A 19,785-nucleotide genomic window follows, 5' to 3' on the forward strand; every position below is an offset into this window, starting at 1 on the left:
GGAGTATACAGAGGGACGGGATTGGCAGGGGGTGTATACGTGGTGTGACATTATGGAAGTCTTCTGCTGAGTTCTCGTCCTCCTGGATGAATCGTCACTCTTATACCTTCCATCACCTTATAACAAGATGTTAGTGTGACTCCGGTCAAATGACTGTGTGTACGGAGCCGAGACTGATGGATTCTTCCTGGCTGATGTGTGACCTGGTGACGTGTGGGCGGCCTGGCTCTGCCTGGTGGGAATGCCGCCCTGAGGAAGTCTGAGGAATAAGAGGCTTATAGGTCCAGGAATGTGTTGGCTGCTGAGGATCCGGAGGAGGTGACGGACAGGAGGTCTTGTACTTGTAGAAGAAAGCCACCAGTGAAGAGCTGCCCCAGGATCCTCAGTCTCTGATACAACTTCTTCATGGATTTCCTGCCTCTTGCCCCCAGCCCCATAGTCGCTCCTGTGAAGCTGACCTTTGATGAGGTTCTCCATGATGCTGGGGGATTCGGAAGATTCCAGGTCCTCACATTGTTAATTTTGTGCATTCCCCGGATCATCCTCCCTCTACATTTCCTCCAGCACATCTTCATCTCTGCTGTGCCCCCCCATCACTGCCGCATCCCTGAGCGCAGGAACCCCGGAAACCTCAGCCAGGCGGACCTTGTCCTCATCAACCTCCCCCGAGAGCCTGATGGTGCCTTCAGCTCCTGTGAGATGTTCTCCGAGCCGCAGCCTCACCTGCTCCACAACAGATCCCAAAGGGCCGTGGTGAACAGATCCTGGGTGCAGAGCTGTGATCAGGGCTGGGACTATGACCGCACTACATTCTACTCCACCACCGTCACCCAGGTACAGCATGACCGCACTATATTCTACTCCACCACCGTCACCCAGGTACAGCATGACCGCACTACATTCTACTCCACCACCGTCACCCAGGTACAGCATGACCGCACTACATTCTACTCCACCACCGTCACACAGGTACAGCATGACCGCACTACATTCTACTCCACCACCGTCACCCAGGTACAGCATGACCGCACTACATTCTACTCCACCACCGTCACCCAGGTACAGCATGACCGCACTATATTCTACTCCACCACCGACATACAGACAGAGCATGACCGCACTACATTCTACTCCACCACCGTCACCCAGGTACAGCATGACCGCACTACATTCTACTCCACCACCGTCACCCAGGTACAGCATGACCGCACTACATTCTACTCCACCACCGTCACACAAGTACAGCATGACCGCACTACATTCTACTCCACCACCGTCACCCAGGTACAGCATGACCGCACTACATTCTACTCCACCACCGTCACCCAGGTACAGCATGACCGCACTACATTCTACTCCACCACCGTCACCCAGACAGAGCATGACCGCACTACATTCTACTCCACCACCGTCACACAAGTACAGCATGACCGCACTACATTCTACTCCACCACCGTCACACAGAGCATGACCGCACTACATTCTACTCCACCACCGTCACCCAGGTACAGCATGACCGCACTACATTCTACTCCACCCCCGTCACACAGATACAGCATGACCGCACTACATTCTACTCCACCCCCGTCACACAGATACAGCATGACCGCACTACATTCTACTTCACCACCGTCACCCAGGTACAGCATGACCGCACTACATTCTACTCCACCACCGTCACCCAGGTAGAGCATGACCGCACTACATTCTACTCCACCCCCGTCACACAGGTACAGCATGACCGCACTACATTCTACTCCACTGTCACCCAGACAGAGCATGACCGCACTACATTCTACTCCACCACCATCACCCAGGTATAGCATGACCGCACTACATTCTACTCCACCACCGTCACCCAGGTACAGCATGACCGCACTACATTCTACTCCACCACCGTCACACAGACAGAGCATGACCGCACTACATTCTACTCCACTGTCACCCAGGTACAGCATGACCGCACTACATTCTACTCCACCACCGTCACCCAGGTACAGCATGACCGCACTACATTCTACTCCACCACCGTCACCCAGGTACAGCATGACCGCACTATATTCTACTCCACCACCGTCACACAGGTACAGCATGACCGCACTATATTCTACTCCACCACCGTCACCCAGACAGAGCATGACCACACTACATTCTACTCCACCACCGTCACCCAGACAGAGCATGACCGCACTACATTCTACTCCACCACCGTCACACAGGTACAGCATGACCGCACTACATTATACTCCACCACCGTCACCCAGGTACAGCATGACCGCACTACATTCTACTCCACCACCATCACACAGACGGAGTAGAATGTAGTGCGGTCATGCTCTTTCTGTGTGACGTTGGTGGAGTAGAATGTAGTGCGGTCATGCTGTACCTGTGTGACGGTGGTGGAGTAGAATGTAGTGTGGTCATACTCCACCACCATCACCCAGGTACACCATGACCGCACTACATTCTACTCCACCCCCGTCACACATACAGAGCATGACCACACTACATTCTACTCCACCACCGTCACACAGGTACAGCATAACCGCACTACATTCTACTCCACCACCGTCACACAGACAGAGCATGACCGCACTACATTCTACTTGACCGCCGTCACCCAGACAGAGCATGACCGCACTACATTCTACTCCACCACCGTCACCCAGACAGAGCATGGCCGCACTGCATTCTACTCCACCACCATCACACAGATACAGCATGACCGCACTACATTCTACTCCACCACCGTCACACAGACAGAGCATGACCGCACTACATTCTACTCCACCACCGTCACCCAGGTACAGCATGACCGCACTACATTCTACTCCACCACCGTCACCCAGGTACAGCATGACCGCACTACATTCTACTCCACCGTCACCCAGGTACAGTATGACCGCACTACATTCTACACCGCCGTCACACAGGTACAGCATGACCGCACTACATTCTACTCCACCACCGTCACACAGACAGAGCATGACCGCACTACATTCTACTCCACCACCGTCACACAGACAGAGCATGACCGCACTACATTCTACTCCACCACCGTCACCCAGGTACAGCATGACCGCACTACATTCTACACCGCCGTCACACAGGTACAGCATGACCGCACTACATTCTACTCCACCACCGTCACACAGACAGAGCATGACCGCACTACATTCTACTCCACCACCGTCACCCAGGTACAGCATGACCGCACTACATTCTACTCCACCACCGTCACCCAGACAGAGCATGACCGCACTACATTCTACTCCACCACCGTCACCCAGGTACAGCATGACCGCACTACATTTTACTCCACCACCGTCACCCAGGTACAGCATGACCGCACTACATTCTACTCCACCACTGTCACCCAGGTACAGCATGACCGCACTACATTCTACTCCACCACCGTTACACAGACAGAGCATGACCGCACTACATTCTACTCCACCACCGTTACACAGACAGAGCATGACCGTACTGAATGTACTTGACATCTTTGTGGTGAGCCTGGGACTAGTAGTGCCAGTGGAATATCGAATGTGGACAGATACCAAAGATACCTCATTAACTATAAAGTATAAAGTAATGTAATGTATAAGTATATAGCGGTGTAATATATATAGCAGTGTAATATATATAGTGATGTTATATATATAGCGGTGGAATATATGTATATAGCAGTGTAATATATAAGGATATAGCGGTGTAATATATAAGGATACTGGGATTTAATATATGTATATAGCAGTGTAATATATATAGCGGTGTAATATATAAGTATATAAGTATATAGCAGTGTAATATATATAGCGGTGTAATATATAAGTATATAGTGGTGTAATATATATAGCGGTCAAAGGAAGGTTCTGCCAGCTGGAGGTACAACCGTGCAGGAACATCCGGGACTTTTGGTGGCGCTGACGGCTTCAGATGGACATCACTCCTTTAATGATGGGAGTAGTAGTACTTGATGTGAATCTGATGAAGAGGTTGTGCCTTGAAACGCATAATTCTTGTAATAAAACTTCAATTTTACATTAAGCTTTGATTTTACATCAAGTACTACTACTCCCATCATTGAAGGAGTGATGTCCATCTGAAGCCGTCAGCGCCACTTAAAGTCCCGGACCTTCCTGCACGGTTGTACCTCCAGCTGGCAGAACCTTCCTTTGATTCTCCACCGGGATCTCCTGGCCCGCGGACTGGCTGCAAGAGGCTCGTTAATCTCTCTAGTTTCAATATATATAGCGGTAATATATAAGTATATAGCGGTGTAATATATAAGTATATAGCGGTAATATATAAGTATATAGCGGTGTAATATATAAGTATATAGCGGTAATATATAAGTATATAGCGGTGTCATATATAAGTATATAGCGGTGTCATATATAAGTATATAGCGGTAATATATAAGTATATAGCAGTGTCATATATAAGTATATAGTGGTGTAATATATAAGTATATAGCGGTGTAATATATAAGTATATAGCGGTGTAATATATAAGTATATAGCGGTGTAATATATAAGTATATAGCGGTGTAATATATAAGTATATAGCGGTGTAATATATAAGTATATAGCGGTGTCATATATAAGTATATAGCGGTGTAATATACATAATATATACATGTGTGTGCTATACTTACCAGAGTCTGTATCTACATCATGCCAGGGGTAATAGCATAGGGCAGATGATACCAAACTGCATGACATTGTGTAAAGTAAGTGAACCCCTTCCTTGTTACACAGTGGGATCTGGTGTGTGAGAAGAAAGGACTAAGCAACATTCTGGCCACCTTCTTCTTCATCGGAGTGACAATAGGGACCATCACCTTTGGATACCTGTCTGACAGGTGAGTAGGGGATGCAGAGGGGTGGGGCTCCAAAAACACTCAGCCATCTGTGATGATGGTCTCTGTGGGGGTGGGCTCTGTGATGGGGGTCTCTGTGATGATGGTCTCTGTGGGGGTGAGCTCTGTGATGGGGGTCTCTGTGATGGGGGTCTCTGTGATGGGCTCTATGATGATGGGCTCTATGATGATGGTCTCTGTGGGGGTGGGCTCTGCGATGGGGGTCTCTGTGATGGGGGTCTCTGTGATGGGGGGCTCTGTGGGAGTGAGCTCTGCGATGGGGGTCTCTGTGATGGGGGGCTCTGTGGGGGTGGGCTCTGCGATGGTGGGCTCTGCGATGGGGGTCTCTGTGATGATGGGCTCTGTGGGGGTGGGCTCTGCGATGGGGGTCTCTGTGATGGGGGGCTCTGTGGGAGTGAGCTCTGCGATGGGGGTCTCTGTGATGATGGGCTCTGTGGGGGTGGGCTCTGCGATGGTGGGCTCTGTGGGGGTGGGCTCTGAGATGGTGGGCTCTGTGGGGATAGGCTCTGTGATGGTGGGCTCTGTGGGGGTGGGCTCTGAGATGGTGGGCTCTGTGGGGATAGGTTCTGTGATGGTGGGCTCTGAGATGGTGGGCTCTGTGGGGGTGGGCTCTGAGATGGTGGGCTCTGAGATGGTGGGCTCTGTGGGGATAGGTTCTGTGATGGTGGGCTCTGTGGGGGTGGGCTCTGAGATGGTGGGCTCTGTGGGGATAGGGTATGTGGGGGTGGGCTCTGAGATGGGGGGTCTCTGTGGGGGTGGGCTCTGAGATGGGGGGTCTCTGTGATCATGGGCTCTGTGGGGGTGGGCTCTGTGATGGGGGTCTCTGTGATCATGTGCTCTGTAATGTAGGCTCTGTGATGATGGGCTCTATGATGATGGGCTCTATGATGATGGGCTCTATGATGATGGGCTCTGTGATGGGGGTCTCTATGATGGGCTCTATGATGATGGGCTCTATGATGATGGGCTCTGTGATGGGGGTCTCTGTGATGATGGGCTCTGTGATGGGGGTCTCTGTGATGATGGGCTCTGTGATGGGGGTCTCTGTGATAAGGGTCTCTGTGATGGGGGTCTCTGTGATGGGGGTCTCTGTGATGATGGGCTCTGTGATGATGGGCTCTGTGATGATGGGCTCTGTGATGATGGGCTCTGTGATGTTGGGCTCTGTGATGTTGGGCTCTGTGATGTTGGGCTCTGTGATGTTGGGCTCTGTGATTTTGGGCTCTGTGATGTTGGGCTCTGTGGGGGTGGGCTCTGATGATGGGCTCTGTGGGCGTGGGCTCTGCGATGTTGGGCTCTGCGATGGTGGGTTCTGTGGGGATAGGCTCTGTGATGTATGCTCTGTGGGGGTGGGCTCTGCGATAATGGGTTCTGTGGGGGTGGGCTTTGTGATGATGGGCTCTGTGGGGGTGGGCTCTGTGATGGTGGGCTCTGTGATGGTGGGCTCTGTGGGGGTGGGCTCTGTGGGCATGGGCTCTGCGATGTTGGGCTCTGTGATGTATGCTCTGCGGGGATGGGCTCTGTGATGTATGCTCTGTGGGGGTGGGCTCTGCGATAATGGGTTCTGTGGGGGTGGGCTCTGCGATGGTGGACTCTGTGATGGTAGGTTCTATCATGGTGGGCTCTGTGGGGTTGGGCAGATTACCTCAAAAACTGTGTCCGTATCACCTGTACCAATGTCTTAGCAGCCCCCCAAAGGTTAGTGGTAGCATCCACCATTGTCTCGAGCAGTGGGGGGTTACTGGTAATGTGTCTGGTGGTCTCAGGCAGTGGGGGAGGTTAGTGGTAATGTGTCTGGGGGTCTCGGGCAGTGGGGGGGTTACTGGTAATATGTCTTGTGGTCTAGGGCAGTTAAGGGGTTACTGGTAATGTGTCTGGGGGTCTCGGGCAGTGGGGGGTTTACTGGTAATGTGCCTGGGGGTCTCAGACAGTGGAAAGGTTACTGGTAATGTGCCTGGGGGTCTCAGACAGTGGAAAGGTTACTGGTAATGTGCCTGGGGGTCTCAGACAGTGGAAAGGTTACTGGTAATGTGTCTGGGGGTCTCGGGCAGTGAAGAGGTTACTGGTAATGTCTCTAGTAGTCTCAGGCAGTGGGGTGGGTTACTGGTAATGTGTCTGGGGGTCTCGGGCAGTGGAGAGGTTACTGGTAATGTCTCTGGTGGTCTCGGGCAGTGGGTGGGTTACTGGTAATGTCTCTGGTGGTCTTGGGCAGTGGGGAGGTTACTGGTGAGATTTCCTCTAATTCCCATATCTTCTCTTCCACTCAGGTTTGGCCGCAGAGCGATGCTCCTATTGGCCATGGTCCTGTCTCTGGTGTGCGGGGGCCTCTCTGCTGGATCCGTATCGTACCCAATGTTCGCTGTGAGTTTGACGCTGTCTGGATTCTCTCTATCTGGAATGACCATCACTGTGGTGGCATTAAGTAAGACTTCCTATACCTTGTGAGAGGGCACTCAGCTCAAACCAACACTGAGGGGTGAGACAGCACTCAGCTTACACCAACACCGAAAAGTGAGAAGGCACTCAGCTTACACCAACTGAACAGTGAGAGGGCACTCAGCTTAAACCAACACCGAACGGTGAGACGGCACTCAGCTTACACCAACACCGAGGGGTGAGACGGCACTCAGCTTACACCAACACCGAGGGGTGAGACGGCACTCGGCTTACACCAACACCGAGGGGTGAGACGGCACTCGGTTTACACCAACACCGAGGGGTGAGACGGCACTCAGCTTACACCAACACCGAGGGGTGAGACGGCACTCAACTTACACCAACACCGAGGGGTGATACGGCACTCGGCTTACACCAACACCGAGGGGTGAGACGGCACTCGGTTTACACCAACACCGAGGGGTTAGAGGGCACTCAGCTTACACCAACACCGAGGGGTGAGACGGCACTCAGCTTACACCAACACCGAGGGGTGAGACGGCACTCAGCTTACACCAACACCGAGGGGTGAGACGGCACTCAACTTACACCAACACCGAGGGGTGAGACGGCACTCAGCTTACACCAATAAAAAAAAAAGGGTTACAGGGCAATCAATGTACAACACTGAAGGGTTAAGCTGCACCTGACTTACACCAACACCAAGAGGTGTGTGGGGAGGGGCCCTTGGTAAAAACCGGAAAAGGGGCAGTATATGGGGTACAAAGGGGTAGTATATGAGAGTACATGGGGGTACACCGGGGTAGTATGTGAGAGTACATGGGGGTACACCGGGGTAGTATGTGAGGGTACATGGGGGTACACCGGGGTAGTATGTGAGGGTACATGGGGGTACACCGGGGTAGTACATAAGGGTACACAGCGGCAGGACCCAATCAAGGTACAGGATATACTATGTTATATATAATTAGGGTGGAGCAGAAGACACGGGGAACATCTGGGTTATAAGGCCCAGGGTACATGACTCCTCTCTCCCCAGGTCTGGAGTGGGTGAACATGGAGCATCGCACCACGGCCGGGGTCCTCACCAGTATCTGCTGGAGCATAGGAAGCGCACTCCTGGCACTGATCGCATATCTCATCAGAGACTGGCGTTGGCTGGTGGTGACCATCACCGCACCCTGTGCCCTGGGCGTGGTCAGTATGTGGTAAGGGCCGAACCAGCGACCTCACCGGAGCCGCACCAGCAAGGCTTCTCCTAGTCATCTCTTCTTCTCTGCTCTTTCCTCCTTATCTCTCTCCTACTTCTACCCTTTTTCCTCATCCTCCCTTCACTCTTTCCTACTCCTCTCCTCCTTTTCCCTACTCTTCTCCCCTCTCCTCCTCCCCTCCCTCTTTCCTCCTCCTTCTCTCCCTCTTTCCTCCCCCCCTTTCTTCCTCCTCCCCCCCTTTCTTCCTCCTCTCCCTCTTTCCTCCTCCTTCCCCTCCCTCTTTCCTCCTCCTCCTTCTCTCCCTCTTACCTCGTCCTCTACCTCTTTCCTTTTCCTTTCCCTCTTCCCTCCCTCCTTCTCTCCCTCTTTCCTCCTTCTCCCTCTTTCCTCCTCCTCTCCCTCCTCTCACTCTTTTCTCCCCCTCCTCTCACTCTTTCCTCCTCCTCTCCCCGTTTCCTCCCCCTCCTCTCACCTCCTCCTCCACTCCTTCTTTCTTAGGGTGGTATTACACGAAGCGATTATCGTTCGAATAATCGTTCAATCGGTCGTATTTGAACGATTATCTTTAAGTGTAATAGTAGACAACGATTAAACGACGAACGATTGGTCGTTGGTCGTTTAATAGGTTTTGGATCTATTTTTATCGTTTGTCTTTTACACATCGTTCGCACATCGTTCGTTTGAATAAGATGTCGTTAGCCGTTCCCTGTTCATTCGCAAATTGAAAGGGGAGTGTTCTTGAATTTTGTTGCTCCAATATAACCGATAATCTTTCCGTGTAGTAAAACGAACGATTATTAGGCAACCGCTATTGCGATCGTTGGAGATCGTTTATCGTTAATCGTTAATTGAAAAAAATCGCTTCGTGTAATACCACCCTTACTCCTCTCCTTCTGTCCTCCTCCTTTCCAGGTGGCTTTCTGAATCTCCGCGATGGTTGCTGACCAAGGGCCTGGCTGAGAGAGGGGAGAAAGAATTGGTGCGATGTGCTGCCATGAATGGACAAGATCTGGAATCTTTCAGTAAGAATAAAGAGGTGAGATAGTCTGCAGACCTTTCCATCAAGGTCTGTGTGCTAGGAGAAGCCTTTCCCCGTGCACTTCTCCCTAGAGCGTCCCGCACCTGTCATCACTTGGGGTGGACTTGGATCATTTATATTTAAATGTTTGCTGCAATGTGTCTAAAATTGTGAAAACAAAATATTTCACACATCTGTACACAGCTCGTGACCTCTGTGCCCCCTCCCCCGGTAATCATCTGGCGGTGCAGTCGTGTCCCCCTGGTCATTATCTGGCGGTGCGGTCATGTCCCCCCTGGTTATTATCTGGTGGGGTGGTCGTGTTGTCCTTGGTTATTATCTAGTCATGTCTAAAGATGATTGAACGCCGGAAAAAGTTAGGTGGTATCAAACTCGACCCTTCCGCATTTGATTCCCGATGCCTTCCCGTTCCGTGGGGAAGGAGGAGACAGCCCAAGTACTGCCTGGATTTCCTGGGATACAGCCTATTACCTAGGATTTATCCCGTAATTCCAGGCTGTACTCGGCAGTCTTATCTTTCCCCGCGGATCGGGAAGGCATCGGGAATCAAATGCGGAAGGTTCGAGAATGTTCGAGTTCAATCGAACCTGCAAAATCCCAAGGTTCGATCACCTCTAGACATGTCCTTCCCGGTTATCATCTGGCGATGCAGTCGTGTCCCCCCGGTTATCATCTGGTGGTGCAGTCGTGTCCCCCCGGTTATCATCTAGTGGTGCAGTCATGTCCCCCCAGTTATCTGGCGGTGCAGTCGTGTCCCCCTGGTTATCATCTGGCGGTGCAGTCGTGTCCCCCCGGCTATCATCTGGTGGTGCAGTCATGTCCCCCCGGTTATCTGGCGGTGCAGTCGTGTCCCCCTGGTTATCATCTGGCGGTGCAGTCGTGTTCCCCCCGGTTATCATCTGGCGATGCAGTCGTGTCCCCCCGGTTATCATCTGGCGATGCAGTCGTGTTCCCCCGGTTATCATCTGGCGATGCAGTCGTGTCCCCCCGGTTATCATCTGGTGATGCAGTCGTGTCCCCCCGGTTATCATCTGGTGGTGCAGTCATGTCCCCCCAGTTATCTGGCGGTGCAGTCGTGTCCCCCTGGTTATCATCTGGCGGTGCAGTCGTGTCCCCCCCGGCTATCATCTGGCGGTGCAGTCATGTCCCCCCCGGCTATCATCTGGCGATGCAGTCGTGTCCCCCCGGTTATCATCTGGCGATGCAGTCGTGTCCCCCCGGTTATCATCTAGTGGTGCAGTCATGTCCCCCCCGGCTATCATCTGGTGGTGCAGTCATGTCCCCCCCGGCTATCATCTGGCGGTGCAGTCATGTCCCCCCCGGCTATCATCTGGCGATGCAGTCGTGTCCCCCCGGTTATCATCTGGCGATGCAGTCATGTCCCCCCAGTTATCTGGCGGTGCAGTCGTGTCCCCCTGGTTATCATCTGGCGATGCAGTCGTGTCCCCCCGGTTATCATCTGGTGGTGCAGTCATGTCCCCCCCGGCTATCATCTGACGATGCAGTCACATCCCCCCGACTATCATCTGCCGGTGCAGTCACGTCCTCCCTGGTTATCATCTGGCGGTGCAGTCATGTTCCCCTGGTTATCATCTGGTGGTGCAGTCATGTCCCCCCTGGCTATCATCTGGTGGTGCAGTCATGTCCCCCCTGGCTATCATCTGGTGGTGCAGTCATGTCCCCCCTGGCTATCATCTGGTGGTGCAGTCATGTCCCCCCTGGCTATCATCTGGTGGTGCAGTCATGTCCCCCCTGGCTATCATCTGGTGGTGCAGTCATGTCCCCCCTGGCTATCATCTGGTGGTGCAGTCATGTCCCCCCGGTTATCATCTGGTGGTGCAGTCATGTCCCCCCTGGCTATCATCTGGCGGTGCAGTCACGTCCTCCCTTGTTATCATCTGGCGGTGCAGTCACGTCCCCCCAGCTATCATCTGGTGGTGCAGTCACGTCCTCCCTGGTTATCATCTGGTGGTGCAGTCACGTCCTCCCTGGTTATCATCTGGTGGTGCAGTCATGTCCCCCCCGGCTATCATCTGGTGGTGCAGTCATGTCCCCCCCCGGCTATCATCTGGTGGTGCAGTCATTACTACAGATTACTATGTGTCTGGCAGCCGCTAGGTCACAGAAAACGGATGGATGACGGGAGGGCCGCTGGTTTGTCGTTGCAGTCCTTATTCATCCATATGTTTTCTGACAGAATATTCAGAGACTGGCGCGGTCAATGGGATCATCCTCCATCAACTTCTCCTACGTTGACCTGTTCCGGACCCGACAAATGCGCAGGATCTCGCTCTGTTCCGGACTGGTGTGGTGAGAAGTGCTCCTTCTGCTGCCCCTTACCCTCCCTATGCTGGAGGGCTTCATTCTGGCAGTAACGTCTCCATCATCCACAGCTTCGGCGTTGCCTTCTCATATTACGGGATCAGTCTGGACATCTCTGGGTTCGGCCTCAGCCTATTCCTCACCCACTTCCTGTACGCCCTGGTGGAGGTGCCCGCCAAGCTCAGCATCTACTTCCTGCTCAACCACCTGGGACGTCGCAGAACACAAGTCCTCACCTTAGTCATGACCGGTGTGTGTATAGGAGCCAATGTGGTCATCCCCCGCGGTGAGAGTCCATTACACAGAGGAGTACACAGTGCAAGTAAATGTATAAGCACGTAAGAAAACAGGCACAACGCAACGTATGACGGACCACCATCACTAGGCAGAGAGGGGTAGAGGACCGGGTACAGTATAACAGGTGGGAATGTATGACGGACCACCATCACAAGGCAGAGAGGGGGGGAGACCGGCTACGGTATAACAGTTGGGAATGTATGACGGACCACCATCACTAGGCAGAGAGGGGGGGGGGAGACCGGCTACAGTATAACAGGTGGGAATGTATGACGGACCACCATCACAAGGCAGAGAGGGGGGGGAGACCGGCTACAGTATAACAGGTGGGAATGTATAACGGACCACCATCACTAGGCAGGGAGGGGTGGAGGACCGGCTACAGTATAACAGGTGGGAATGTATGACGGACCACCATCACTAGGCAGGGAGGGGTGGAGGACCGGCTACGGTATAACAGGTGGGAATGTATGACGGACCACCATCACTAGTCAGGGAGGGGTGGAGGACCGGCTACGGTATAACAGGTGGGAATGTATGACGGACCACCATCACTAGTCAGGGAGGGGTGGAGGACCGGCTACAGTATAACAGGTGGGAATGTATGACGGACCACCATCACTAGTCAGGGAGGGGTGGAGACCGGCTACGGTATAACAGGTGGGAATGTATGACGGACCACCATCACTAGGCAGAGGGGGGGGGGGGGAGACCGGCTACGGTATAACAGGTGGGAATGTATGACGGACCACCATCACTAGGCAGAGGGGGGGGGGGGAGACCGGCTACGGTATAACAGGTGGGAATGTATGACGGACCACCATCACTAGGCAGGGAGGGGTGGAGGACCGGCTACGGTATAACAGGTGGGAATGTATGACGGACCACCATCACTAGTCAGGGAGGGGTGGAGGACCGGCTACAGTATAACAGGTGGGAATGTATGACGGACCACCATCACTAGGCAGGGAGGGGTGGAGACCGGCTACAGTATAACAGGTGGGAATGTATGACATTTCGAGTAGGTGTATAGGGATGTACCTACTGGTCCCTGGGAGGTCTGCAGAACATCGCACTAGGCCTCATCCTCTGGGGCCCCAGATTTACACTCTTTCTTCCTCAGCACTGTGGCAGCTTCGCACAACAATCGCCATTATTGGGAAAGGCTTCTCGGAGGCGGCGTTTACTGTTGTTATCTTGTACACTGCTGAAATGTTCCCTACAGTGATCAGGTACAGCGCACAGCAAAATACCCCATGTGGCAGAAACCATCAGCACGGAGGGGGAGGGTCAGAGAGGGGAGCCCGAGAAGAAGGGGGGGGGAGGGTCAGGCAGTAGAGCCCGAGAAGAAGGGGGGGAGGGTCAGGCAGGAGAGCCCGAGAGGAAGGGGGGGGGGGAGGGTCAGGCAGGAGAGCCCAAGAAGGGGGGGGGGGGGGAAGGGTCAGGCGGGAGAGTCCAAAAAGAGTGTAAGGGGCAGGAAAGCCCCAGAGGAGGAAGATGGTCGGACGGAAAGCGCGAGCGGAGGGGGGCAAGGAGAGGAGTTAAGCAGAAAAAGCTTAAAGGTGCGTTCGTACCTACAGGATCTGCAGCAGATTTGATGCTGTGTTCAGTTATGTAAATGAAATCTGCGGCAGATCCTGTAGGTGTGAACGCACCATAAAGGAGGGAAGTGGACAGACAGAGAACCTGAGAGGAATGGAGGAGTCAGGAGTTACGGTAGGCCCATCACCCGCAGTGGACAGCAGCCATAAGGGAGTCCGCTCCATTTCCCCCATTGTTGAGTCCCTCATCTGTTCCGTTTCTCGTCTTTGCCCCCTCAGACAAAACGGCATTGGTTACACATCCTTTCTGGGGCGACTTGGAGTCTCGATTGCTCCCCTGATGAAGCTCCTGGATGACTTCTGGGAACCTCTGTCGCAGGTGATATTCTGCAGCATGGCGGTGATCTGTGGACTGACGGCCACTCTCCTCCCCGAGACCCTCAACGTCCCTCTGCCAGAGATCATCGGGGATGTAGAGCAAAGCCAGGTGGCGGGAGGAACTCCGGAGGAAGCACAAAAATAACAGATCCTGACATCAATTCCAGAGAAGTTATAGCATCAGCAGAGCCTAAACCCTCAGACTGAGATGTATATATACCGGAGGGGGGAGGGGGGGGGGAATAATACTCAACATCCATGTGACCCAGTGTCCTACAGCTGCGGGACATCCCTGTTATTAAGTATTAACCCCTGTGGGAAACCCACAACTGATCTCCTGGAGCTGAGTGCTGTGTGATAACCCCCCCCCCCCCAGGACTGACTGCAGGGTGCCTGCCCCAGAGGATCTGTATCCCCTAAAACCAAGTGCAGAGATGCTGAGAGATGACCCGCCCCCGAGGACAGAGTGCTGAGAGATGACCCGCCCCCGAGGACAGAGTGCTGAGAGATGACCCGCCCCCCGAGGACAGAGTGCTGAGAGATGACCCACCCCCCGAGGACAGAGTGCTGAGAGATGACCCGCCCCCGAGGACAGAGTGCTGAGAGATGACCCGCCCCCGAGGACAGAGTGCTGAGAGATGACCCGCCCCCGAGGACAGAGTGCTGAGAGATGACCCGCCCCCGAGGACAGAGTGCTGAGAGATGACCCGCCCCCCGAGGACAGAGTGCTGAGAGATGACCCACCCCCCGAGGACAGAGTGCTGAGAGATGACCCGCCCCCCAAGGGAAGACTGCTGAGAGATGTCACCCCCCCCCCCCCAGGACAGACTGCTGAGAGATGACCCGCCCCATAGAACTGACTACAGAGTGCCTGCCTGACAGAGTGCTGAGAGATGACGAACCACCCCCCCCCCATCCCCCCCGAGGGCCGACTGCTGAGAAATTACCCACCCCCCTGAGTGCAGACTGCTGTCACACCTCTTCTAGATACCATTCATTTGGGACATAAAATTATACCAAAATAGATTCCCATCATGTTCTTACACCAGTGTCATGTGACAGCGGATCAGGAGGGTGGCTGGGATAATGCTGATCCAGAGCAGCATGGCGGCACAACACACAGTAGGCTGCCAGGGGACAGGGAACTTTACTGAGTGACATTGTGTCATACATAGTGTGTGAGGCCGCAGTTGCCTGGGATATATGATATATTATATATATATATATATATATATACACATACATACATACACACATATATATATATATATATATATATACACATACACACACACACACATACACACACACACACACATACTATACAGCTATAAGGACAGCTTTAAGGACATATGACGTACCCGTACGTCATATATCCGCATTAGCGCTTCAAAGCGGGGTCGCCGCGATCCCGGGTGCCGCGTGTAGCCCGGGAACGCCGCTATTAGCGGGCACGGTCTGATCGCCGTGCCCGCTAATTAGCTAATCGGAGGAGGCTGTTAAAGTTGACATCTGCCTCCGATTACCGGAGGCAACCGTTCCCTGGTGTCTAGTGGGGGAGATCGCTCCTCCGGGACCTTGTCCCGGAGGAGCGATCTCCATTACTGATGCCGGCCGGGGACGCGTCCAAGATGGTGCAGCAGCCGAAAGCAAACGAGTGCCGATCTCATTGATCTCTGCAGCATATCTATGCTGCAGAGATCTCAATGAGAGATCAAAGTGTATATACTAGAAGTCCCCCAGGGGAAATAACCCTAACCCCAGGGGGGGAATAACCCTAACCCCAGGGAGGGAATAACCCTAACCCCAGGGGGGGAATAACCCTAACCCCAGGGAGGGAATAACCCTAACCCCAGGGGGAGAATAACCCTAACCCCCAGGGGGGGAACAACCCTAACCCCAGGGGGAGAATAACCCTAACCCCAGGGGCGGGGGGGGAATAACCCTAACCCCAGGGGGGGAATAACCCTAACCCCAGGGGGAGAATAACCCTAACCCCAGGGGCGGGGGGGGAATAACCCTAACCCCAGGGGGGAATAACCCTAACCCCAGGGGGGAATAACCCTAACCCCAGGGGGGGAATAACCCTAACCCCAGGGGGGGAATAACCCTAACCCCAGGGGGGCTTCTAGTATAAGTGTAAAAAAAAAAAAAAAGTGTTGTCATTAGTAAAAAGCCCCCTCCCCTAATAAAAGTCTGAATCACCCCCCTTTTCCCAGGTTTTAAATAAAAGTAAATAAATAAATAAATAAACATGTTTGGTATCGCCGCGTGCGTAATCGCCCGAACTATTAATTAATCACATTCCTGATCTCGTACGGTAAACGGCGTCAGCGCAAAAAAATTCCAAAGTGCAAAATTGCGCATTTTTGGTCGCATCAAATCCAGAAAAATTGTAATAAAAAGCGATCAAAAAGTCGTATATGCGCAATCAAGGTACCGATAGAAAGATCACATCATGGCGCAAAAAATGACACCTCGCACAGCCCCATAGACCAAAGGATAAAAGCGTTATAAGCCATTAGATACAATATAAGTTATACATGTTATATATCGCTGTAATCGTAACGACTTGAGGAACATATATAACAAGTCAGTTTTACCATAGGACGGACGGCGTAAAAACACATTCCCCCCAAATAAAAGAAATGCAGTGGTTTTTTTTTCAATTTCACCACACTTTGAATTTTTTCCTGGTTTCGCAGTGTAATTTATGGTAAAATTCAGCCGTCATTGCAAAGTACAATTAGTGACGCAAAAAATAAGGATAAGGGCTGATGTGGGTCTCTAGGTGGAAAAGGTTACTGCTATGTATGTATGGCCGTATATACACAAGGAGGGAAAACCGAAAACGCAAAAACGAAAATGGGCCCCGTCCTTAAGGGGATAAATAACAGCCTTCTCTCCGGGCCGTAAGGGCAGCGCGATAACTATAATACATCTCCAGAAGGACGAAACCGAAGAACAACATAATCCAGCCGGGAAGGTGACAAACAGGACAGAAGCTCCGAGGGGCGAAGATCTGCAAAACGTGACATCACCACATTATAATATACAGCAGTGACATCACCGCTCTCCAGATATATTATACACCAGTGACATCACCGCTCTCCAGATATCAGCTATATTATACAGCAGTGACATCACCGCTCTCCAAATATCAGATATATTATACAGCAGTGACATCACCGCTCTCCAGATATCAGCTATATTATACAGCAGTGACATCACCGCTCTCCAGATATCAGCTATATTATACAGCAGTGACATCACCGCTCTCCAGATATATTATACAGCAGTGACATCACTGTTCTCCAGATATCAGATATATTATACAGCAGTGACATCACCGCTCTCCAAATATCAGATATATTATACAGCAGTGACATCACCGCTCTCCAGATATCAGCTATATTATACAGCAGTGACATCACTGTTCTCCAGATATCAGCTATATTATACAGGAGGTGACATCACCGCTCTCCAGATATATTATACAGCAGTGACATCACCGCTCTCCAGATATCAGATATATTATACAGCAGTGACATCACCGCTCTCCAGATATATTATACAGCAGTGACATCACCGCTCTCCAGATATCAGCTATATTATACAGCAGTGACATCACCGCTCTCCAGATATATTATACAGCAGTGACATCACCGCTCTCCAGATATATTATACAGCAGTGACATCACCGCTCTCCAGATATCAGCTATATTGTACAGCAGTGACATCACCGCTCTCCAGATATATTATACAGCAGTGACATCACCGCTCTCCAGATATAAGATATATTATACAGCAGTGACATCACCGCTCTCCAGATATCAGATATATTATACAGCAGTGACATCACCGCTCTCCAGATATCAGATATATTATACAGCAGTGACATCACCGCTCTCCAGATATCAGATATATTATACAGCAGTGACATCACCGCTCTCCAGATATCAGCTATATTATACAGCAGTGACATCACCGCTCTCCAGATATCAGATATATTATACAGCAGTGACATCACCGCTCTCCAGATATATTATACAGCAGTGACATCACCGCTCTCCAGATATCAGCTATATTATACAGCAGTGACATCACCGCTCTCCAGATATATTATACAGCAGTGACATCACCGCTCTCCAGATATATTATACAGCAGTGACATCACCGCTCTCCAGATATCAGATATATTATACAGGAGGTGACATCACCGCTCTCCAGATATCAGATATATTATACAGCAGTGACATCACCGCTCTCCAGATATCAGCTATATTATACAGCAGTGACATCACCGCTCTCCAGATATCAGATATATTATACAGCAGTGACATCACCGCTCTCCAGATATCAGATATATTATACAGCAGTGACATCACCGCTCTCCAGATATATTATACAGCAGTGACATCACCGCTCTCCAGATATATTATACAGCAGTGACATCACCGCTCTCCAGATATCAGATATATTATACAGCAGTGACATCACCGCTCTCCAGATATCATATATATTATACAGCAGTGACATCACCGCTCTCCAGATATCAGATATATATACAGCAGTGACATCACCGCTCTCCAGATATCAGATATATTATACAGCAGTGACATCACCGCTCTCCAGATATCAGCTATATTATACAGCAGTGACATCACCGCTCTCCAGATATATTATACAGCAGTGACATCACCGCTCTCCAGATATCAGCTATATTATACAGCAGTGACATCACCGCTCTCCAGATATATTATACAGGAGGTGACATCACCGCTCTCCAGATATATTATACAGCAGTGACATCACCGCTCTCCAGATATCAGCTATATTATACAGCAGTGACATCACTGTTCTCCAGATATCAGATATATTATACAGGAGGTGACATCACCGCTCTCCAGATATCAGATATATTATACAGGAGGTGACATCACCGCTCTCCAGATATCAGATATATTATACAGCAGTGACATCACCGCTCTCCAGATATAAGATATATTATACAGCAGTGACATCACCGCTCTCCAGATATCAGATATATTATACAGCAGTGACATCACCGCTCTCCAGATATCAGCTATATTATACAGCAGTGACATCACCGCTCTCCAGATATCAGATATATTATACAGCAGTGACATCACCGCTCTCCAGATATCAGATATATTATACAGCAGTGACATCACCGCTCTCCAGATATCAGATATATTATACAGCAGTGACATCACCGCTCTCCAGATATATTATACAGGAGGTGACATCACTGCTCTCCAGATATCAGATATATTATACAGCAGTGACATCACCGCTCTCCAGATATCAGATATATTATACAGCAGTGACATCACCGCTCTCCAGATATCAGATATATTATACAGCAGTGACATCACCGCTCTCCAGATATCAGCTATATTATACAGCAGTGACATCACCGCTCTCCAGATATATTATACAGCAGTGACATCACCGCTCTCCAGATATCAGATATATTATACAGCAGTGACATCACCGCTCTCCAGATATCAGATATATTATACAGCAGTGACATCACCGCTCTCCAGATATCAGCTATATTATACAGCAGTGACATCACCGCTCTCCAGATATCAGATATATTATACAGCAGTGACATCACCGCTCTCCAGATATCAGATATATTATACAGCAGTGACATCACCGCTCTCCAGATATCAGATATATTATACA

At 51.2% G+C, this 19,785-nt stretch overlaps 1 protein-coding gene across 1 annotated transcript; it reads left to right on the top strand.

The window, feature by feature from the left end:
- The first annotated feature begins 203 nt into the window (after positions 1-203).
- LOC138773949 (solute carrier family 22 member 7-like) lies at positions 204-15,186 on the top strand. Its single transcript, XM_069954451.1, has 9 exons — positions 204-834; positions 4,764-4,867; positions 7,153-7,307; positions 8,322-8,490; positions 9,406-9,529; positions 11,730-11,842; positions 11,926-12,140; positions 13,275-13,383; positions 13,972-15,186. Exons 1-9 carry the CDS (start codon positions 406-408, stop codon positions 14,213-14,215), a joined length of 1,662 nt encoding a protein of 553 aa, XP_069810552.1. The 5' UTR covers positions 204-405; the 3' UTR covers positions 14,216-15,186.
- Positions 15,187-19,785: the final 4,599 nt, after the last annotated feature.

The sequence above is a fragment of the Dendropsophus ebraccatus genome, chromosome 15, assembly GCF_027789765.1.
Source record: "Dendropsophus ebraccatus isolate aDenEbr1 chromosome 15, aDenEbr1.pat, whole genome shotgun sequence".
NCBI lineage: Eukaryota > Metazoa > Chordata > Amphibia > Anura > Hylidae > Dendropsophus > Dendropsophus ebraccatus.